Source organism: Mus musculus, chromosome 5, assembly GCF_000001635.26.
Source record: "Mus musculus strain C57BL/6J chromosome 5, GRCm38.p6 C57BL/6J".
NCBI classification, from domain to species: Eukaryota; Metazoa; Chordata; class Mammalia; order Rodentia; family Muridae; genus Mus; species Mus musculus.
The window spans coordinates 128733533-128757447 of record NC_000071.6 but is presented as its reverse complement, the minus strand read 5'-3'; the positions used below and the strand labels follow the sequence as shown (position 1 = coordinate 128757447).

General features: G+C 51.2%; 1 protein-coding gene across 2 annotated transcripts; it reads right to left on the bottom strand.

Moving 5' to 3' along the window:
• Positions 1 to 1973: 1973 nt before the first annotated feature.
• On the bottom strand, positions 1974 to 21377 carry Piwil1 (piwi-like RNA-mediated gene silencing 1). 2 transcript variants are annotated; one of them, XM_006504318.2, is made up of 22 exons: positions 21328 to 21377; positions 19922 to 19999; positions 18324 to 18404; positions 17900 to 18014; positions 16399 to 16524; positions 15742 to 15956; positions 15334 to 15455; positions 14141 to 14221; positions 13471 to 13668; positions 13063 to 13174; positions 11918 to 12044; positions 11683 to 11800; positions 11117 to 11231; positions 9969 to 10156; positions 9541 to 9613; positions 7402 to 7602; positions 7147 to 7250; positions 6547 to 6617; positions 6313 to 6466; positions 4740 to 4865; positions 3360 to 3507; positions 1974 to 3255 (listed from the first exon to the last, which is right to left on the bottom strand). In XM_006504318.2, the coding sequence occupies exons 3-22, from the start codon at positions 18399 to 18401 to the stop codon at positions 3139 to 3141; spliced, it is 2589 nt and encodes an 862-aa protein (XP_006504381.1). In that variant the 5' UTR covers positions 18402 to 18404; positions 19922 to 19999; positions 21328 to 21377; the 3' UTR covers positions 1974 to 3138. The 2 variants fall into 2 exon arrangements, with proteins under 2 accessions (XP_006504381.1, NP_067286.1); NM_021311.3 differs by lacking the exon at positions 21328 to 21377 and adding an exon at positions 21094 to 21202.
• Positions 21378 to 23915: the final 2538 nt, after the last annotated feature.

Genomic DNA, 23915 nt, shown 5'->3' with positions numbered 1-23915 from the left:
ATACAGCTAATGCAGCCTGACTTCCCAGATAGATCTATGGAGGTTTCCCTCTGCAAGCTCAGTTCTACTGGCCATATTTTTCCTGGGATGTGAGGAAATGCAAGGGCAAGGCAGAGAAAGGATGCTCTCTTCAGTGTGTGCTTTCTCTTCAGAAAGCACAAGGGACCAGGGGATAGACACCCCCACAAAGCCATATTCCCACTGAGCCACTTTATCCAGCCAGGCAACAGCTCCTAAGAACCTGTTCAGCTATGAACTCACTCAGATTGATGAAGCTGCCATCCCCCTCCCCCCATCAGGTCACTTCCCAAGAGAGCTCCTCAGATGGCAGCCAAGCCCTGAGTACACCAGCCTTTGGGGGATAGTCTTAGGTTCAACCCTTAACAGTAAAAACTGTTCAAAGAGCTAAGACCAGACCATTTATGGCAAGATGAAAATAACAGTTCAAATCCACCACCTCATGGGCCGACACACACTGATGCAGTTAAAGCCACAGCCACGATGTTATTCATGTAGAACTTACCTATCACATGTAGACATAACTCTCACAAGGGGGAAAGAATCAGTCACGATCACGAGGATAAACGTCTCTCTGTCTTGGTGACTTTTCTCGATGCTCTAAAGGAAGGGTTTATTCTGGCCACAGACTGGGGGTGGCACCCATGGGAGGCAGCTTGGCCACACTGCACTGCACCCAATGGGCAGTAGAGACACAGTGTTGCTCCTCACCTGCCTTAGCTCTCCTGACACCATCACAGACAGGTCCAGGGGTTCCATGGAGGGTCTGAGTCCCTTTGGGTCCACATGGAGGAACCACCATTCTGCTCACTCGAGTCTTGGTGATAACATTGACAATGCCCTCCGCCCAACAAACAAACTACAGCCATAAATCAAAGGTGATAAGGAACAAGATTAACACACATACCCGCTGCCAACCTCCTGCTTGAAAGTAAATATGAATTTCTCACAATCAAGGCTCTTCCTTGCCTAGAAGAAAGGGGCTTCAGCCACACCCTCACTGGGCTGGAGCTCCGAAGAGAAGGGTGGCTTTGGGTCACTGATCTCTTTCCTTTCCAGGGTGGCCATGGTGAGTCATTCTCCCCTTTGTGGTATTCACTGTAACGTGTCTGTTCTTTGGCTTTTGGGGAGATGGGTGACTGAGTTCAGCTTGTCGGGGCTACCAAGGTCTAGTGTCTGTCCCCGACAACTATGGTGACAGAAGGGTGGGATCTTAGGCTTCCACACAGAAACCACTCTGGGATCTGAGTGGTTCCACCATGGATCTGAGGCTGGGTGGCTCTGCTACCCTGGACGTTTGGGTCCCAGGGAAACCACCAGGTTGGTTCTCCTACCCAACTGAAGAAGGGGTATTCGCTCCAGTTAAGGCTGACTACCTTGTACCTCATGTGACTAGTCCAGCTATAGCAAGGCAAGACAGGCTAGACTTTATACACATGGCCAGTTAGCACCTACCCATATCTGAGGACAAACGAGCTGTGCCTGTCCCTCCATACATTCCTAGTATAGCCCAGAGCTCAGGGCTTGTGTCATGGCCAGTGGCCAAGGGATGCCCAGCAGCTGACACTGGGTAGAGACATCAGAGAGAGAAAGAAGAAACCCCTTCTAGAACAACCTGAGCAAGCACAGTTACAGGCATGAAGTTTCTGGAAATGGTGGTCAGAGGTATGCTGTAGCTCCAAGGAGATTCCAGCCTCCTTGCTGATCCTTGGAGAATAAAGCTGTGGCTGACCCTTTAGGCACCCAAGTCTGAGTTTGAAACCCTAAAACTGTACTTCCTTTCTCAGGGCCTGAGAGGCTATGATGCCTGTTGCCCTCTGGTGTCAGACATGGGATGGGTTAAAGGCTGCATGCCATGAGCCCCCAGAGCTGGCTTTTAGAACAAGGAAACAAACGTGCTTTTCATTTACAAAACACATTGATAAGGCCAGATCCCACAGAGACGCCCACAAGAGTAAAGTGAGACAGAAACTTTATTGAGCTGTGCCAGGGGCACACACACACATCGCCATTGTGTAAAACTCATCACACTCTAGCCACTCTAAGCTGCTCTCTTTGTCAAAGAGCCAGGCAAATAGATGTGGCCGTACCTCACCTGGCACCTGAACTGGCCCCCCAGCCGCAGCCTTGCAGCCTCTTAGGAACAGAGGCAGCTCTTACTCCCAAAGTCTCCTGCAGAAACTGGCACCCATAACTCATACTGCTCCATTTTTCTTTCTTTTTTTTTCTTTCTTTTTTTTTTCTTTCTTTTTCTTTTTTTCTGTTTGTTAAGACAAAGTCTCACTATGTAGCCTAGGCTGACCGGGAACTTGGGGTTCCCCTGGCTTCACCTCCTGAGTCCTGAGATCACAGGCGTGTGCCACCACACCCAACACATTACTTTTGGGAGTGGAATCCTATCCCAGAGTGGTCGCCTGTAGTTTAAAAGCAAAGAAAACACAGGCTTTCAAAAACTAAAAACTATTAAATAAAATTATGGTCAGTAATTTCACTTGGTAAGAAAATTGCGAAACAAAACAACAACACTCACTCCACCACCGGCCTTGTCAGTCTTAAAAAACACTTTCATGGAGGGAGAAAAGTAACTCTTTTCATTCCTTATGACCTAACTCTTAAAAGAATTACAGAAAGGTACCTCTGGCCTTTTTATCTTTAAGAACCTGAGGTGTCAGAGTCCCATATAGCACCCATCTAGGATGCTCTGGGCATTCTTGCCTTGTGTCCTTTCCTCTTTTAAATTCAAACATGCAGAGAGAGAGAGAGAGAGAGAGAGAGAGAGAGAGAGAGAGAGAGAGAGCAGCGTACAATAGGAGGTGCTCCCAGGAGCACCTCCAAGAACCTGCCAACACGGCTGCTTTAGGAAAGTCTATCTGTGGTACCACGGCCCTTGCCACCACTCTGCCAAGCAAACTGTCACAACACACCATGAGAAACAAAGCAAACATAAGCCTTAGTTAACTCTATAGCCGCTACACACCAACAACTAAAAACAAAACAAAACAAAACAGCGGCCCCCAACCCCTACCCCCAACATCCCGCTAGAACCTCATCCTATGAAAAATAGAACTGAAGGATTGGCAGAGCTCTGAAGGAAACCAGCATGCCGGCCCTCGCTGCTGGTTAGAGGTAGTAGAGGCGGTTGGACAGGGAGAGGTTTGGCTCTCTGTGGATGCTCTGGCCCACGAGGAAGGCCAGCTTGTGTGCATACTGGCAAGGTGCAGGGACTCGGATGACTCCCTGTGGGGAAAGAGGGCCAGTCACTGGGCTGAGTTGGGCGGGACTCCCAGGGTCCCTACCACAGCATGCTAACCAGGGTAGGTGGTCCATAGCAGGACACTCACAGGCCAATTATAGTACACGTGGCAGAGCTTGTATGTCAGCCGCTGGATGTGGTCGGGCTTCAGGCCACTGCTGTCATAGATGACATTGTAGTGTGTTGGGGACACACTCCCGCTTCTCACTGCCTGGCTCACGATGAAAAAGTCATACCTAGAAAGGCAGGAAGAGCCAGGCAAGGCTAGGACACACTTTCTATGAGGAAAAACCTCATGTCCTAAACAACCTCACCGTTCCCGTTCCTCCAGCCCCAGTGTGTCTGTGAGGATTAGCATAGGCTCTTCATGAGCCACTGTGGTCATGTGCAGAGAAGACTGAAGACAAGATGGTTTCATATGTACTACCATGTCAGTGCCACAGAGCATGCTAGCTACACTCTGGGACCTCATGTCCCCTGCTCACTGGAGGGAGGGAGGGGAGTTGCACACGTGGCACACAGCAGCAGCAGCAGCAGCAGCAGCAGCAGCAGCAGCAGAATAGGGTGCAACCTGTCCCTCCTGCGGCTTCCATCTTAGAAACAGCAACATAACGAACATAGTCACTAAAGGTTCAGAACAAGTGTGTGAGAGCCAGGAAGATTGTGTATTTCAAAAGAAAAATCCCGTTCAATCACATAGCTGAGAAGATGGCACAAAATACATGTGTGGCCATTTCCATTTCTGAGATGCAAGGACCCACAAATGCTTCAGGGCTCAGACCTCAGAGGATGTGCCTAAACTGGTCAGTCAGTTAAGCACCTGATTTAGGTGTTCAGATCCATGATGCTCTGCCGTTATCAGCAGCTTAGGCATCTGGGTCAGGGAAAGAAGGGACACGAAGGAGGATCCCAGCCCTCACCTGCAATGCTGGAAACCCTCTCCTGCCTCACGCTCTGAACAGAGAGTGGCTTCAGACTGGGTGGTGAATGGCTGCCTGCACCCAGGGATAAAACTTACCACCTTAGACATCCATCCCAACCCCAGAAGAGAGCTGGTGAGGAGGTCACCAGAGATGAGCATCTGTCCACCTACACGGCTGAACCTGTGTGCTGTGACCAGCCTAGCTCCCTCTTACTTTCTTATCTGGAGTCAACTGCAGGCTATAGGTCTACTGGCACACAGACCCTCTCATCACCTTGATGCCCCCCCCCCCCCGGAGGACTGTGTGAGGAATACACACACACACACACACACAAGTCTGAAATATCCACACAGGAGACAACTCTCCAATTCCCAAAGAGCCAGCCAGAGAGTGTTGCCTCCCAGGGTCTCAGCACTGAGAGTCCTAGGCTTGAGGGAGCATGTCAGAGCAGGTTAGAGGAAGAGTTAAGATGTCTAGGAAACACAGTGTTTGGAATTGGAAGACAGACAAGCTGACACTGATAGTCAAGAGACCCCAGAACTCACCACTCTGGTCTGGTGACTTCCACATCGATGACTGTCCCTGGAAGAGGGTTCTGAAGTCTTCCCCCAGACTGAGCAAAAAACCTGGCATTGACACGCTTCTTCACCACGATTACAGTCAGTCTTGGGCTAAGGACAAAGAACATGGCCACACTGAGTTGGTGGCCTGTCTAGGCAAGAAGTCACATGCACACTCATCCCTCAAGGAGCCCCCTGTCTTGAAACATCATCTTAATGAATAGTGGAGGAGGGTCTGTACCTTCCTCCAGGTGAGACCAAAGGCCAGAGGTGACCTGGAAGGGGGACAACCATCTGTCACCTGTGTCCTCTATGACATAAGGTTAGTCGGGTGTGGGCACAGAACAAATCTACTACACCTGTTACACCAGAACACTGCCCTCAAGAGACCGCCAAAGTACCTGTGGTACCACAATGGGCACTTCCTCCTCTGAGATCTGAGAAAGCTTGATCAAGGATTCCAGAATCACTGGCTCAAAATGGATCCCAGGTGGTGTGTGTGTGTGTGTGTGTGTGTGTGTGTGTGTATAAACACATCCCCTACTGTATACTGTGTGTTCCAAGATAACATTTGTGCAATATGTTAAATACAAACACACATCATTTAAAATACACATTACCAGGAAAGACAATTTGATATTCACACCCCCTATTTCCCTGGAGTCTCAAGGGCATTGTGCAGATCTCTGATGGTTTTTGGCTGTTTCGGGGCATATACATATTACCACCAGCTCCCTCTGTATTGCTGACACCAAAGGGGACTATTAGATGCCTATCCCGAGCACGTGACAGTTCTCCCTAGAGGCAGTGAGTAGTCTGCAGGAAGACTCACTACCTCACCCTCTAGACTCTTGGCACGCTTCTCTGAAATCCCTTGGGATAGCCACTTGTGGATATACAATGCTCATGGAAGTCACTGGACCAGACCCCAGAGCCAGCCGCATCTAATATGATCAGCAGTCCCTGATCCAGGTGACATCAGTTTCTCCCAAGCTCAGACACGGCTGACCTCCATTCTTAAGAATATGCTACTCAGGAACTGCTCATGCCACAGTGATCAGCAGCTCATGAGATCCCAGGCACAGGGCCCACATGGTGGGTGCTGGGGGCTTCTCTTTCGCAACATGGTGGCAATAGGCAGACAGACAGACTTTACTAGGAGAAATGGGGAACAGAACAGTCAGCAGTTGTCCCATGAAGTTCTACTGCTGCAAGACCTGCCACCTGCTTGCAGCTCTGGGTAGAACACAGAACCCGGCTGAGTCCTTCATCCATGGGCCATGAGCCATGGGCTCTGTTTCAAATGTATCCATGCTTAGACTGGGCTCAGGGTGGCATGGAGGCAGTGACTGCTGAGGACCACGGAAAATGTCCTACCCTGAGCAAACCACAGGAGGTGAGCAGCACTGAGCTAGAACTTAGCCAGGGCCAGTTTCAAGGAACAGGAAGGCTGCCCTGGCTGCCTGCTCAGCCTTGCCTCCCTTACCCACCAAACCTTCAGCTCAATTGCTATGAAGCCCGGGTGCCCCAGGCAGCCATATCAGACCCATGGACTTACTTGTAACCTCTCCCGACTGACTTGAGGCAATCTAGGAACTGTGGGACCTCATAATTGACCAGGGTCTTCAGCTGCCCGTCCCCCACACCGTCTCGGTACACGATGACACGGCTGGGCATGTATTCATTGCAGCCACTCCAAGCCCTCAGAGCAGCTGCAAAAAGTGGGGGAGGTTTTGAGTTCACAATCCCCATTTTTCCCAGCCCCAATCAAGACAAGGGTACACAGACCCACCTTGCAAGCACACCTTGAGACCATCCACCAGCTCCTGCCCGCGGTCCTGAAAGACGCAGCGGGAGAACCAGCTGTCGAGACACAAAGCAGGATATTGAGGACTTGGGTCCACCAGGCTCAGCCGCTCTGGGCCCTCTCCTCCTATGGTGATTCCTGCCACCTTCCCCACCCACATTTCCAAGAGACCTCGGCTAAGCAGAAGAGCAAGAGACTGTCTCTAGTTGTTCGTGACAGTTCTCACTAGGCAGTGTAACTTCTTCAGCAAGGACAAGTGACTCCCTGGAGTCACCAGGGAGCACCTACCCACCAGAACAAGTGTTCACTGCTCTGCTCCTAACAGATCACTTCGTCCATGCTCCCCACCTCTGTTCCCCAAGATCAAGGTCAAGGCCATGGACATTTACAAGCAGTGCTTGGCCAGGCTCCAGGTTCTGCTACTGTGGGCTGTTTCTTCATCCCACAAACACACTGAAAACTAATGTTGAAAAGCAAAGGACTGAGCCAGCTGGGCTGTCACACTAAAAATGTGAGTCACACTTCGGGGCCAAAAACAGCTGTCAACCCAAGGCACTTTCTGAGCTGGCCACCTCCCTGGCTTACCGGGTCATCCCTTCATTGATGCTGGCGACGAATCCTGCGATGGACCTCCGCCCAGCTGTGGTGTCATGGTAACAGTCGATGCCCACGATCATTGCCAGTTTCAGCTTTAGTGAAAACAGTGTCATTTAGGTGTGTGTGTGTGTGTGCATGCGCGTGTGCATGTGTGTGTGTGGCACAGCGCTCACAGCCACAAGTGAGGCACCGTTCCCTCAATAACCATGTGACCGCCCTGTCTCCCGATAAAAGCAGACTCACGGGCATGTCCACCCGCCAGAGCTCGCCTCCCATCTTGCAGTTCATCTGCAGGGCGATCTTGGTGGCAATGGCCATGACTGTTTGCTGCTTGCCCAGGGTCCGGGCCACCACACACTGACTTGGGGTGGGGCAGTCTGTACACAAGTACTTCTTGATGGCATCATATTTGTCCTTCCGATTACTTGACAAGAGACAGACAACCTGAGAAGAAACCAAGCATCTTATTACAAAGAACCAGGAAGTGCTCACGGCTCTGCTCCTGGAAAGACCATGTCTTTCTTCCATGCTTCCCCTGTGGTCCCCAAGACCAAGGCCACAGCCTTTGACAAGACTATCAGAAGGCGAAGAATAGGGAACAGACTTGAACCCTGTGTTGGAAATGACACCCGTCACTCATGTCACCAATTGACTCTGCCATGTGACTAGTCAATGGGGTGACATTGCTCATTTTATTCTAAGTGACAGTCATGTATGTATACGGGAGACTCTGCACATTAACAAACCCTGGGAGTGAAACAAAGCCATTGATACCTGAGACCTGAGCACAGCGCACAAGCATCATGGGTGGGTCAGGGGAAAACAGGAAATACTCTCACAGTGAGCACCGGAGATCTCTACTCTTGAAGTTATCTTCACTGCAGACACAGAGGACCTGAACCCTCTCACTGAAGGTCCATTCTCCCATGACTCACAAGGCTCTCACTGAGTTACAAAGGCTATGCATGTGTGTGTGTGTGTGTGTGTGTGTGTGTGTGTGTGTGTGTGTGTAGCTCCCCACCACTCACTTGCTTCAGGTCACTGTCATTACAGCCTTAAGCTTAGACAGTTACCGGCTTCACAGAACCTGCTCCTTGGGGCTTGGGGCTTTGTTGCATTCTTGGAGGCCAAGGACTTTACAAGCAGTTACCATCAACCCCCAGGCTGATGAGAGCTGCAACGGCGGCCTCAAGCCTTGAGGATGCAGAGATCAGCAAAATGAACCAAAATGTGGGCTTGGTTCAGCTGGAAAACTTGAAGAGATCTTAATTGGCCATTTTCTGAGCCCAAATGTGCAGGGCCCCTCCCTCACAGGGCTGGGATGTGGGGTCTCCCAGTGTGGTTCCCTTACAGCCAGTCTCCCACCTTTAGCCTGCAGTGGCTTCCTGTCCCACAGCAGGCCTGAGCTACCTGGGCAGAAGACAATAACACGGTCTCACCAGGCTGGGGGCTGCTAGGAGCCCTGACCCCACACTGCTGAGGGTACTCAGTCTCCATCACGCTCCCTCCCTGCCTGTGATGGCCTAATACAGCAACAGACCAACCAGCAGCATGACCACAATCAGGGTGGCTCAGCCTTCAGAGTCAGAAGCCTTTGCAAGAAACACAAAAACTTCAGACACGCGCCTGGCATGAGCAGGCATGCCACGTGGTAGAATGGTAGGTCCCAACATAGTGATGCCACGGACAGCGTGCCTCAACTTAGCAGTACCCGGGTGGCTGTCCACACCTCCAAGACCCAGCTTAAAACTGGACCAGTGATGCAGTCAGAGGTGAGGAATGTGTGAGAATGCGATGATGCCTTCGTTCATGGTAACCCGAAGCACCGCAGCCTGGTTCTCCCACGTCACACCTCACGTGGGTACTGTGAGGTCTCCCACAGGCATGTACGGGGCTAACTGTCACCACCCTATCATACCATCATTCCTCTCCTGAGTGCCAAGTGTCACATGACAGAAAGATGGCACTCACCAACGTCAAGGCATCCCAGCTCAGGAGAGGAGCCCGTGGCAACCCGTGCTGCTCAGCAGCCTGTGCACGCTGACCTCGCCACAGGGTCTGCAGTCTGGCTCTTGGCCTTGCCCTGTGACCTCCAGTTTCTATATGGCTACACATCCACGTCTGTGGAACAACCAGGAACTGACCCTTCCTCATCTGCCTTCCTGCTCTCCCCAAAGCTTCTAGAAGCAGCGGCTCCAAGGCTGAATGTGGCCTTCCTCTTCCTGGCATCTCCTCGCCCCGTGCAGGGCACACACTCACACAGGCACCAGCTCAGCAGCCTTGCTGAGGTCAAATGTGTGTCTTGAGAACTAACCCCAGTCCTCTGACCCCAGAGAGCGCTCCCCAACAACCCAGCATGGCCTGCTCCTAGCAGCTACTCACTATCTGAGTGTCTGACGTCACCTTCTGCTGCAAGGCTCTCAGATAAGCTTCTGTTCTGTCATCCACCTCGATCCTAGGATCAACAATAAAGACGGGTGGTACACAACCCTCTGACCATCACACAGCCAGCCATCCTGTGCCAATCTCAAATGATACAACGCACAGATAAGGATCGGCCACACAGTGAAAGGCAGGGCGGTGGTTATCATCGGCATCACTGTCTGGGCTTCAGTGCCTCTTCCTACAGCATCCCTGCCTGCTCTCTTCTCCCATCTGACCCCTCTGTGTGGAGGGATGGAGCCATGGACGCCATGGAAGATCACAGAGCCACCAAGAGCTCGATAGGACATCACTTTGAAGCGTGCATATCCTTCTCGTAACTGCCAATCACTCTGCAGACTAGAGAGGCGATGGCCCTGGACACTCACATGATTGCCTTTTTCATCTGGATGCCCATGGCTGGAGTCACTTTGAACAGGTTCTGTATCAGTGAGTTGGCTGCTTCATAATTCCTGCGGGTATAGATCAGCAGCCAGTTATCCAATGGCTTCACGCTGATCAGCGGCGCGCCTCTTGTTTCTTTGGACCAGTCTGCAAATTGTGGGTTGTAATCAAACTAGAACAAAGGGCAGAGATGCGACTGTCAGCTGTGATGAAGCCACTGGTCTTGTACAATCCCATCCTGCATCTGGAGCCACAGACAACCACACTTAAGTTGGAATCAGAGCGACAGATCAGAAGTCCCCAGTGGAGAAGACACTAGAAGCACCTGAAGGGCCTTTCTGACACTACACTCTTCCAAGTGCCCAGGACAAGCTCTCCCCTCCTGCCTCCTAAAGGCTTCTGAGTGCCACGTTCCTCCTCACAGTAAAGGTGTAAAAATTAAGGCTCAGGCTTGGGGTGGTGGCTTGCAGTCCCAGCACTCAGGAGGGAGAAGCAGGCAGATCTCCATGTGCTAGAGACCAGCCAGGTCTACACAGTGAAATCCTGTCTGGGGTGCGAAAGAAAACTAAGCTCCTTCATAAGTGTCCTGTGTAGAGAGCAAGTTCTGGGAGGAGCTGTCATGGTCACCATCTCAGCCAACACCTAAAGAGCCTCTAAGGTCCCTGCCAGTCCACTGTCTGTTCACCTGGCTGGCCTGGTTCTCTCAGTCCTACCTGGGGCAGGAAGGCATGGACTGCTAGAAACAGCTGAAAAGTGTGGGTATTTGGAGCATCTTAATTTCATAGAACTATTTTTGGGATATCTTGTCTTAGCCTGACTCCTGAGAGACATGGCCCAGGCAGAGATGAAGCCATTCAAATGGGGCTTTCTGGCAGGGCTTTCTGCACCCTAACGTGCATTGCTTAAAAAACTGCAGTCTTCTTTTAGCAGATCTTAGCTTGTTCCAAGGATCGGGCTTTGAGTTCTATCTACATGTGCTAGACTCACAGGCTGCCTCTTGTAGGCTGCCAGTCAGGCGGCTCTGCGGTTTTTCCAGAGCAAGATGAGGGGGTGAGAGAGAAGCAGTCTGATGTATACTGGGCTGTCTCCTGCCCCAATGGGATTTGTCCCAGAACTACCCCGCCAGCTTTACCGTCTTTCCGCCCTGGTGGATCTTCTCAGATTGTAAGATTCTTCCAGAGAAGGACAGCAAGTTTGAGTCGAAGCTCAGGCCCCAGTCTCGAAGCTCTCTCTGCACATTGTCATCCCTGCGGGGTGAACATAAGGACTACTGAGCTGGCAGCAGCCAGCCTGGTAACCCACATCTGGGTGGACAGAGTACCGCTGTGGCTTGAAGCACACTTCAAGGCCACCCTTTGCCTGGACCACAAGGATAAACTTCTTTCTGCCCCCTTAAGAGTCCTGATACCCAGACTGCCACCCACTGCAAAGTGACCCACAGTCAACACTGGCAAGTGTGTCTGACAACTGCTGGCTCTTCCCTCCCACTGCCTTGCCCTGGCACGATTGGAAAGGACACATTTGCATATGAGATTTCACATCCTGGCTCCCTGAGAAGCAGCTGGTCCCAGGAACCCACCACAGCCCTCCAGAGCCCGGCCAACCCAGGAGGTCACATTTCCTGCCTTCCAGAATCCACCCAGACCCACTGGGACCCCCCCCCCCCCCGCAAATGCTGGGAATGCTGAGCCAGCCTACTTGTGGATGTAGTCGATGAGGCGGCCCACCTCCCGCTGCCGCTGCTCAGGGGTCAGCCGCGTGTGCACTGCCAGGTCCTTCATCACATTGAAATCATTGCGCATTTTATCAGTCAGGCCTGCAACCAGGGTGCAGGTCAGAGCCAGTCAGCATGGCTGCAGAGCCCCGCACCCCCCATCTGCCCCAGGAGGGTGTGGCTAAGGATGGTCGGAGAGAATCAGGGAACACTATGCACCTGTGAGATAGCAGAGTTCAGGGATGAGCATAGCTGGGCCAGGCAGGGTGCCGCCGGGGCCTCTCCTCCGCTTGGGTTGGCTCACCAGCACCGGCTGCTTCAGGTCCGTGATCTCCTGGTTGTATTGCTGCTCAGGAGGAAAGGAAGGGATGCTATGCACCAACCAGGCAGCCTGCACACCCATGGATGCAGTAAGTGCCTCATTAACAACGCGTCAACCCCCTGGAGGGGTGATGTATATATACTCCAGAAGCCATGGTTCCTTCCACCATCTGAGGGTCTGGGAGTGGGAAGGGCAGGGCTGACCCAGCTCTCTCAGGAGGATGCACTCCATGGAGCCAAGTTCAGGACTTAGCTATGGAGACCTGACCATGGTGACATAGAACAGATTTCTTAGGTTACAGTCATGGTGCTCACAGCCCCAGGGCATAAAGGCTCTTTCCTGTCATCTATAGTTCCAGAAGATGCTTACGTCACAACAATTTTTTTCTTTTGATTTGTATTAAGTTTCCCCCCCACCCACCCATTGATCATAAAAGGAATGTCATTATGTCAATTAGCCAGGTCGTACCAGTCTAGTCTTAGTGCCCACCCTGGCACAAGGTGTCACCAGCAGGCCATGCCATTTAAAAACCTGACTCAAGTCTTTTCTCCTGTGTCCTGAAGAACCAACCACCAAGGTTTAAAACGTTAATGGTCCCTCAGACATGGCCCCCACATATCATTGAACATGTATGGCTAGTATGGCAGGAATATGGGGTGTCCCTCTCCCTGTCTCCTGGGCCTTCACTAGAGTCCTGGCCACAGGAAGGTAGGGCTGGAGGTCACAGATGCTGGATGGCCCTTGGCCTCCTGTTATCTGCAAGCCCTGCCCTACGAGGTCCTCTCTGAGAGCTGTGTGTCTCCAATGTGGTCAGAGAGACCCAGCTGCAGCAGAGCCAGCCAAGGATTGGGTAGAGCTACAGAGCAAGGGGACATGCCAAGTTGCTGCCCCTGCTGGCAGTACCAGCCTGTCCCCATGACACACTGTCAAATTCGATCACTCTGCTGGACGCAGCCACTAGGGCAGTGTGGGGAAATTTCTCAGTGACACAAGAGTGAGCAGGGTTTGCATTTTCCCGCACGCCACCCAGGGAACAACCTACCTTCCTGTAGTACTCCAGGAAGCTGACCTCCGAGCCATCCGCCTTCTTGAAGGTGCTCTTTGGATTCTGGTCCCAGTCAATGTCATCCACCCGGTAGGTCTTGTTATTGTACCTGTGGGCATCCAGGACTTGGGGCTTCCAAGCCACATTCCCAGAGCCCTGGAAATGTTTGATGCTGGAAGGGCAGGGGAAGGGACTGGACGATGGCTGGAAACGAAGGCATGGAAAAAAGGCAAAGAGCGGGAGGAGCCCGTCCTTCGTACCTGACCACAGGAAAGGCAGCACACATAATGCAGCTGGCTCGCTTCTGCTCCCCTTGGCCTGACCCTCTCTACCCCTACCCCCCCACCCCCAGCCCCACTCGCTGCTCTCTAACCCCCGGGCTCTTAAGATGAAGCCAAGCCGTACTTGGTGAGAACGATGAGGCCTATGAGCTCCTTCGACACTTGCTCCTGGAACTTGTGCTCCTCTGTCTGCTGGTATAGATTGAACATGAAGTCTAGGACAGTCTCGCTGCGGAGCACCTTGTGGCTGACGTCTGTGCAGAGCATGATGTTGTTCTCATACTGAAGGATGGAGGTGGTGAAGCCGGGCCAGATCACCAACCTGCCAACACAGGAAGGGTCAGGGGCTGCCTCATGCCCCGTCCCTGTGTCTGAAGCACTAAGTGCTGAGCCAGCTCACTTCCGAGTACAAGATTGCAGACAACGCACTGCCCTTCCCAGGGCTCCAACAGCATTCACTAAGTAGACACACTGACCTGATTAAACTCGTCTTTATGATGGGCCATCTAACATCCTGAGCCACCATGTCTCGGCACCCTCAGCTGCTGATGCTGAGAACCGACCGCAGGGTACACGGTCTGTGCTGCAGACCAGGATTTTGCCGTCGCTGGTTTGGTGGTATTTTGTTGTTGTTGTTTTGTTTTGAATGTAAGTAGTGTGGTATGAGTCTGCATTGTTCAAGCCAGCTTCCACGGCCCCTTAACTCTGAGCACCAACAACAGGCTGTTTCTAGTTTACAGATCATTTCAAAGTCTGTGGAGCCTGGATGGTACATTTTCCCACAGCATACAAACCTGTGGTTTGGAATATCAATCGGGTCACTTGGATTGTAATAATTCCGTCCAATTTGTTGCAAATTCATGATTTTCAAGAGCCTATGAATTGAAAGTCAGAACAGTTAGCACCAAGGAGAATCCTAGGGACAGCCTGGAGCCACATACAGTCAGGGCAGGGCTGGCCAGCTATCACTTCTAGCGAGGTCAGGCACGTCTACACTGCCTGGGAGTTAGCGACGGATCTTAAACTGTCCAAACATTGGGGAAAAGAAGTTTTCAAGACACAATTGAATTGCATCAACCACATTTTATCATGATCTACCAAGACAGCCCACTTGCATGCTCTCTGTGGCTATGTCTAGCTACAAAAGCCAATGGCTGTCTCTTGCTACTACCCAAGTAGCTTTCCTTTAAAGAAAAATGCCCTAAGCCAATGCATTCCATCAGGCCAAGTGTCCCTTGCACTGAGCTATCCTTCCATACCTGTGAACCATCTGTGAGCTTAAAAAGTAAGCCATGAACCCAGATACCGCCCATTTAGATGGCTCCTCACAGGAAGGGGTCTTCTGTAGAACATGTCTTTTTGTGTGTGTGTGTTTTATGTGTAGTATATGTGCAGGTGTGTGTGTGCCCATGTACGTATGAGGAGGGCATCAGATAACCTGTTCTTATCCTGTTCTAACATTCTCTATACCTTACTCTCTTGAGACAGGGTCTTGCAGTGAACCTGGAGCTAGGCTGGTGGCCAGCAGGCCCAGTAACTCTATTGTTTTGCCCAACCTCCAGCACTGGGGCGACATGCAAATGGCCATGCCCAGCTTTTGTGTGGGTGCTAGAGATTTGAACTTGGGTCTTCACACTGGCGCAGCTGTCTCCGTAGCACATAGCACATATCCTTATATGGAAAGTGTACTATGTGCGAGGAAAGCTAATTACTCGTCACCTGCCCCAGCAGCCACCCACCTACCCACCCTGGGGAAGAAGGGGCAGGCGAGGTGCTTTCTAACAGCTTAAACAGTATTCCAAAGGCATACTGTCAGCAGCAGTGGGGGACGGGCAGAGTCCTGGAGGCAGAAAAATTAATTTCCTGTCAGAAAACCACATTTTAAAGTGGCCAGGTAATGTAGTGGTGCTGATATGCACGAGCCCCACCCACCATCCCTTCCCGGGAGACACCGGCCACAGCGCATGCTCCTGGCCCTGGCACACACCTCCTGAAGATGATGTTATAGAACTGCAGGCAGGTGGGCGAGGTGGGCGGCAGCTCGTTGGTCAGGGTGATGGTGATCCTCACGTGTTCCCCATTCCGAGTCTGACTGAATACTTCTGTGACCTAAAGGCAGAGAGGTAAGAACCCAGATCTTACCTCAATGGACAAAAAGCATGCCCAGGCTCTTGGGGTCTCTGCACTAAGACAAGCCTCTAAAAGCTCAGACTTGTGTGAACTGGGACTAAGAAGTTGTCTCATAGTCTTTCTGTCTCTTGGGGACTCTAAGGAGCACGTGAGTCAGAAAGGACCTCTGGGTGCCCTGTTTTCCCTGCCAGGAGGCCCTTTCTGAGCTTTGCTTTGGGGTGGGCACCCCCAGCCCCTTCTGCCAGTGGGAGACATTTGAAATAACCTTGTGCTGTAGTCTCTTAGGTAAAAACAATATTGTCCCATCGAAAGCATGACACCTTCCAATGAGGTCTTCATGCTGGAAGAGCAGTGCGGAGCGAAGCCTTCGGGCCTCCATCAGGGGATTGTAGTCGATGTGGTACTGATACAGGGCCCACTGTGGGCGCGAGGTCAGCCGGAAGTGGTTGGTGCTCAGCTTCACAATGATGCCAGAGGAGCCTGAGGGGCCACCACACACAGTTAGGCCCCCTGCGTGGATATGCTCTGTGCGACCTCTCCTTCACACACACACTGAGCTGGGGACAGTGCTCAGCTCTCCCCCTCAAGGCAGCTGGCCCTGGGTACCACTGCCTTATCACTGCAGGGGAGATCGTGCGAGCCACCACAAAAGCAACTGATCTCTTTAGAAAGGGGTTACACAATGTTTAGCAAAGCTTCCCAGAATACACAGCTAAGACAGCTGAGACAGACAGACAGACAGACAGACAGACAGACAGACAGACACACACACACACACACACACACACACACACACACACACACACAGTGGAGGAGCTGGAAAAGCTGCCACTGCTGAACAGAGTGCTCTCCTCTTCCAGAGAAGCACCGCAGCCCAGCCCCTTGAAAAGTTCCCCGTGAAGAGATGCCTCTGTGATCCCACCTGTCTTTGACTCTTTGACATGGTCAAGGTTCTGTCTGGTGTTCACACCAAGGTCATGGAAGTCTCGGCGACGCCCTCCTCTCTCTGCCAGTGACAGCTCCTGAAACCCAGCTGAGATCTGCAGTTCTTGAGGAAAGACAGGAGCAACTCAGGCATTACATGGAGAGGGAGGGAGGACTGTGAGAAGGTGGGAGGACTGCAAGTGGGTGGGAAGACCATAGAGGGTGGGAGGACTGAGGAAGGGTGGGAGGACTGCAAGAGGGTGGGAGAACTGTGAGAGGGTGGGATGGCCACGAGTGGGTGGGAGGACTCCCATCGTGGCTCATGGCGGGAAATACCGCCACTCTTTTCCATCTGTCATTTTGTCACCTCCTCCCTCATAGGGCTATCTCTACCCTGTCACTCCTTACAAGACTTCTTTACTCTAAAAGGCCAGGCTCCCAGGACTATGGCGCTAGGACTGGAGGCATTGATTTGTTGTTTGGGAAATAAGTCTTGAGGGATCCAGGGGTTAAAAGAGGGGTTCTCAACCCTCCAAATGCTGTGACCCTTTAATACAGTTCCTCATGTTGTGGTGACCCTCCCCCAACCATAAAATTATCTTCATTGCTACTTCATAACTGTAATTTTGCTGTTATGAATCATAAAGTAAATAACTTGGGGATTGTGACCCACAGGTTGAGAACCACTGGGTCAGGGCGTTACCTCTATAGCCTGGGTGAGACTATGGCATAAATGTGACAGGCAGCCTCCTGACTACTTGCTCTGCCCGCAGCCAGCAGCCAGGGCAGCTACACTCACATACTGGGTCACACTAGGCATGGAACAATAGTACTAAGCCACCAATTTTCACTTATTCTGAAAACAGTCCTGAGAGTCTAAGGTTACTAAGTCATTCCATGTGCAGCGTGCATGCATCCTGGCGTCTGAAAAGCAACACATGGGCTACAAAGCAACTCTGGCTTTGTGATCAGTGGCTGGTACTCTAGCGGCAGTCACAGTATGTCTCCTGTAGCAGCGCCTACTAGTGGAATTCCCAGAAACCAGCCTCCCCTTTTTCAGGGGTGGGGCAAGACATGTGGGGAGCAATGTCCCCTCAGACACAAGACTTTCCCCTACCCTCCCGGCAGCTAGGCACACTTCGGCAAAGTGCCTGAGCGCTGGCAGCTGGCTGTGCTGATTCTCTGCACACGTGAAGATGCTCTGTCTAGGTCAGACCAACTTCAGAGGACATCGCTACAGATGCTAAAGACAACATTCGAAAGATGGCTTAATCACAAGAAGAAGTCACACTGAGGTCATATGTGACGTTTGTGTATGGCTGAGATGGCCCTGGCACACTGCGACCTCTTATCTGCAGCCCGCGCATGCGTGCAGAGTAGCACATGCCCCTTTACTCTGCAGCAGCATGGTCCTGGGCTGTCTTGGAAGCACCGAGCCACCCGCACATGGTGGCCCTTCACTTCTTCCCCCCCCCTCCCCACCCCCCCCCCGCACTTACCTTGTGACTTGGATGTGGCTCCGACTACCATCCCCCTCTGTCGTCCTCGGCCAACCAAGTCCCCCTCTGTGGGGGACTGTTGAGGTCTCGGTGGGATGTACCCAGGTTGCTGGCTCTGCTCATGAATAAACACAATGGGATTCTCTGATGCCGCAGGGTGGGCACACTAGTCCACAGCATTCAGGGACTGAGTTATCAAGCATGTGATTATTCAAAAAGGACTCAGGCTCCTCCCACCACACCCCGTCTCATCTTTCCCCAGCTTACACCTGCTTGGTTAAGATGCCAGGGATGGAACCCAGGGCCTCCTGTGCCCCGAGGCAAGTGTTCTACCACTGAGCCCTAGGCCAAATCTTTAATTCCCTGACAGGTCCCATTGGCTGGTTGTTAAGATGCTATTGAGCTATATAAGAATGGTACTCACCGCAGCAGCCCCAACATGCTGCACCGTCTCCTGACCTCGTGCCCTGCCGCGGGCCCGAGCTCGGGCTCGGCCAGTCATTTTCTGTCAGAGAGGAAAAGCACACGATGGGCTCACGTGCATTCACCATTTTATCACTAAACCTTTTTAAAGCACTTAAGTATTTAAAGTATTTAAGTCAAGTACTTTAAAGCTCTAAAATAAGTCCCCAAATCAGGTATGCTTGAATCTTTCCTACTGAGGATTTGCCTCATGCATGCCGGGCTAGCTAGCTAGCATCCCAACACAGACTTCTCAGGGAAACCTGGTACTCACTAGAAACTAGCCACTGTGCTAGACGGCAGAGCTCAAGTGGAAATGTACTGTTACTGTTTGCTTTCAGGGGGGCTAGAGAGATGGCCAAGGAGCTAAGAACCCTTTCTACTCTTACAATGGATAGGGGCTTTGTTACCAGCACGCTCGTGGTGGCACGAAACCATCAGTTCCAGGGAATCCGATGGCCTCTTCTGGCTTCGGCAGTACCAGGCACACAAATGGTATAGATGCATGCAGGCAGGCATGCACACCACACCACACCACACCACACCACACCACACCACACACACACACACACACACACACACACACACACACACACACACAACATACATAATGATTAAGATGACTTAGGAAGCCAGAGTATAGAGAATTACAGTGTTGAGGTTGGTGCTTTCTTTCCAGGGTAAGTCTGTGAGTCACACGCCAAGCATAACCACAACGAAGAGGGGCATTTGTAGCACGTTTCCAGGTGAGACTCCTCAAAAGAACCCTTCCTCAGGCCCCAAAGACTCCCTCAGTTCTAACTGCAGCTTGAAAAGAACATAACCCAAACCAAGCCACCCCACCTCCCGTGCCTCCCAGAGTCCCTCCCATTCCCAAAGCCTCAGTCTGTAAGGAGCAACCACAGGGCTGTCTATCTCCAAATTGCTTCTATGCCTGCACCAATAGCTCCCAGCTCTCCATAGTCAGCCTGCTGCAAGCAGCAGGTTCCTCACTCATTCAGAGGGGACAAAGTAAAGGTGGGTCGTCCAGGCTCAAGACCCTGGACCTTGAGCAGATCACATGTGGGCTAGCTGGTCTCAAAGCATGTCCTATATGGTTATCTGTCAGGTGCAGCAACACCGTAGCTAGTGTCACACGCCTCGTGTTAAATGCAGGTACATACAACAGGACTGTGCCAAGGGCTGGGTCATGCACTTGATGTCTTAATGGAAGGAGGAAGTCTAGTAATTAGGGCTCTCCCTGCCAACCTCATGACTCAGGGATGTCACAGATACCCCTGCTCCTTTGCACTGGGCCTAGCACTTGGCACGCTGGCTACAACTGCCTTGCATGACACCTAAGGACTCCCAAAGCGCACCAGCAAGGAGCTCAACAGCTGCCACCTCCAGGGAATGCCTCTAACTGGCAGTGTCTACTGCATGCTGCTGATGCTACCCTCTGAAGGAAAGGAAGTCTCCTCTTCCTACCCCAGAGCCCTGTCAGAACCAGTGCTGGCGGGCTGTCTGAGTGGCATGCAGAGGTTGGCCCTGTAATAATAATTCTGTCTCTGGGCTGCTCACCCAGTCAGCTCAGGTGTTCAGCTTGGCCTCCTTCCAGTCCTACAACTGCCGCAGGCTGGATGCTGGTGGGGGTCACTCCTACAAGAAAAGAGCCACACACCTAGCCCAGTGAGAAGAGCTTAAGATACAGATCCCATTCGCCCAGCAAGGCAGCTAGGTTAGACACTAGGTTAGAGACAAAAACTTGTTCCAGCTAGCAAAACAAAACAACAACAACAAAAAAGCTATTGCATGAAGTTCTTAAGAATAGTAAAGATGCTAACTCCCTGTTGTGGGCCACAGTTCTGCAGCAAGAGGGGGCTGCATACTGCTCTGGCTAGCATCAGATCTTGCAGTGAGAGGACCATAAAAGATGGTAATAATTCACGGTGCCAATCATCTACCATTTCAAAGGCTCCCCACTCCAGCCCATCACATCTGGGGCCCTCAAATTCCTATCTAGGAAGAAGCCATGTTCCCAAACTAGAGGGCCAGTTTCTCCAACACCTCCCAACTGACTTTACTATGCTAAGACCACCTCACTATTTTGTGATCTTCTGGTTCTCCTTCTCAGAGTGTCAACTCCAAGAAGGATTGCCTTTCCTTGAATTGAGTCTTTCGAACTCCCATATGGAATTTGGATACTTGAGCAAGAAAAGACCCCATAACTTGGTCTCAAAGGTGGTCTCAGAGCCCACCAGGTAAGTGAGCCAGGTCTCTCTGCATGGTAACACCAGCTGTGGTAACGACTGGGGTTCAGATGGGAAAGGACAGGTAGGCAGGTGTGAAACAGGTGTGATACAGCTAGAGAGAGCTGGAGGCTGCAGCAGATGGGGATACAGTCAGAGATGCTATTGTGTGCTTTGGCATGGCAAGGTAGGAACCAGGCTCCAAAGATCGGGGAACTGGAACCAGGCTCAGACACAGGGAGACGTGTGGAAGAGGTCCAAGAACAATAGAGAAGTGAGGACAGGTAGGAGAAGGGATGTGGACCAGGCTTAGGCACAAGGAGAGATGGGGATGAAGCCTGAGAACAGGTTAAGGTGGGAAATAGGCCCAGAACAATAAGGAGGTGTCAAGGTCCAGGCAGAGATAGGTAAAGCTCGAGCATAGAGAGAGGTAGAGACCAAGCCCGGGCCTGGGTACAGGTCTGTCGAGGTCAAGACACAGGTGGGCACAGCTTGGTTCCAGACCCTGATCGTCGTGGTCCAGCAGCGTCCAGTCCTATCCTGGCCCCGTGCTTAGCACGCTTAGGTCCGCAGTCCCTGAGGCTCCTCACGCCACCCCCTGCAGCAGGCTTCTCGCGGGCGCAGGGGCTGCCACCACCTCGCACTGCTGCTGCACCTGCTGCGGCACCTGCTAACAGCCCCAACTGCCAGATCCCTCCGCCCCACCGCCCAGGCCTCGGCCGAGCTACCTCCACAGACCTCTGGGTTAACGGCGAGGTGGACACGTGCTGGGCCCTGATTGGCTGCCACGTGGGTGGCGGTTTTGTGTGGGGCGGGGTCTCGAGACCACACCCAAGCCCCATTCTTCTTGGTCCTTGCTCCAGGTGCGAATCCTCCTCACTCAATGGTGGCCCTTCCAGCGTCTTGCAGAGAAAGAGTTGGGACTCCATCTCTGGCTGGCCTTAAAAGTCGCAAGCCATTCCACCCCTGAGACGTATGAGGTTTGAAGGAAAGCCGAAAGGATAAGTCGTTTTCCAAATTTTCATTTTTCCAAATTCTTGGAGTAGGTGACTGGTTCGTGCCAAGCGAAGATGAGGCAGGTTCGCGCCACTTGCTGCAGTATCGCCACAGGACACGTTAGAGTCACCCTGTGCCAAAACCCACTGCAGATGAAATTGAGGTGGCGTGATCAGGTGCGAGTCTCTGGTCCAAGCAGTTTCACGTGATCCATAAGCAGCTATGCAGGTCCACCCTGAGTTAATTGGTCTTAACATCCTATTTCCTCATGGAATCAACACACCAGTAAAAAAAAAAGGGGGGGGGCATTATAAAACAAAGCAGAGCCCCTCACCTCGTTCTAGCCGCAGGATATATGGGATATACGACAAAGTTACCTTTCCACAGATGGCAAGCTCGCTGTAGCAGGAACCTGACAACCTGAGAATCAAGATGGCTCCTGGCTTGTAGTGTTGAGTTAGCTAAATAAATAAATAAAGGGAAGTGGATATGTCTTCTTTAGCATGTTTGGCATCTGTCTGAGATTTTTTGGATCATTTTTGCTATCTAAATATTTGCGTATACCAAATGAGGTTGTCTTGTGAGTGAAATAAAACCATGGAATTCACTCTAGTTTCAAGCTTACCTTAGAAACAGACTAAAGGTGATTTTATGCCAGGTCTTTAGTGTACCTGCATTCTGGGGCCATCTTGTGGGGTCAACTGTGGGATTCCCTACTAGTGACATGTCTGTTTTCATGTTGATTTTTGAAGCACTTCAGACTTGGAGGTTTCAGAATAGGAATATTTAATCTATAGACATGGTTTTCTCTCGGGCTTGCTTGAAAGTTCCACTTAGAAAGCAGATGTTACATTTACTAATGAGGAAATATACTTGCCAGGAGCTGGGAGGGGTGGGGTGATGGATTCTCAGCCCCATAATCTCCTACTAAGTGAAGGGGACAGGTTAGATTCTATTGTTTTCCATGTTAACCTGAGTGTAAAAAGCCATTGGAAAAGCTTCTGAAAATTAGAGATTTCCATACATCCCTGATTTGGTAAATTTGAGAAAGGAGGAAAGAATTTCCTTTTTTGAAGTATCGGCATTCTTTGGGTATGGGGGAGCATGCCCAGCATTCTGGAGGTGGAGGCTGGAGGACTGGGCGGTGTATGTGTGTGTAGAATTAGCCTGGTGTGTGTAGGGAAAGAAAAAAATAAAGCTAATCTCATTCACTCTTAGAGAGTTAATGAGAATGGTGGCACAAGCCTTTAATGCCAGCACTCAGGAGGCAGAGGCAAGTGGATCTCTGAGTTCCAGGACAGCCAGGACTATTCAGAGAAACCCTGTCTTGAAAACAACAACAAAAGAAAGTTAATGAGAAATGCCAAGATATTGGCACAAACAGTAGTTTGAAGGTTTGAAGAACACATAGATTCATCTTGATGGCTCTTTTTTTTTTTTTCCTTTTTCCTTTATTTTTATTTTTATTTCTTTGAGATAGGGTCTCTGGTTGGTTTTAAACTTGCTACGTAGACCAGGTTGGCCTCGAACCTGCAATGATCCTCCTGTCTCTGCCACCAAAATGATGGGATTATAGACCCAGAGCCTTCACTTTGTAAGCCCTAGAAGTCACAATCTGAAAAACAGCTCAAACTCTTCCACGGGTGACAAGCAAGCTGTTCCACAACGGCACCACTAGATGGTGCCGTAACGCAAGAGACTGCCATTCACATATTTCCTGCGAGAACAATCAGGTCCTGAAGGGACAGCAGTGGGAGGGATGGCAGCTGTGGAGTGAGGGACTGTACAGGAAGCACCAAATGGTTCTAAATACCTGGGAAGTGTTACCACAAGCTGCAGGCAATGCATTGCTCAGTTTCCCTAGCAACAAATGCATCTGATGTCACAAAGTGCACCCTGAGTTTAAAAATACCCAGAGAGGAACTAGGGGAGTTTCATAATTGAAACTTCTCCTTATATTGTCAGCTGACCAGAACCCTAAAAGTATTAGTTATTAGGTCCATCAATACCTTCACAGATATGGTAGCACATGCCTGCAACCTCAAAACTTGGGAAACTCAGACAGAAGGCTTGTTCCTGCTAAGGCAAGCCTGGGACTACATAGCAAGAACTTGACCAAAAAGCCCAAGACAAAACAAAAAACCCATAAACAAGCAAAACCCCAAAACAACAAACACACACACACACACACACACACACACACACACACACAGGAAACAAGTCCGGTGTGGTGCATGTCTTTAACCCTAGTTCTCGGGAGACAAGGCAAGTAGATCTGCAGGGTGCAGGGACCTTATTGTGAGAAACCCTGCCTTGGTGTATGAGAAGTT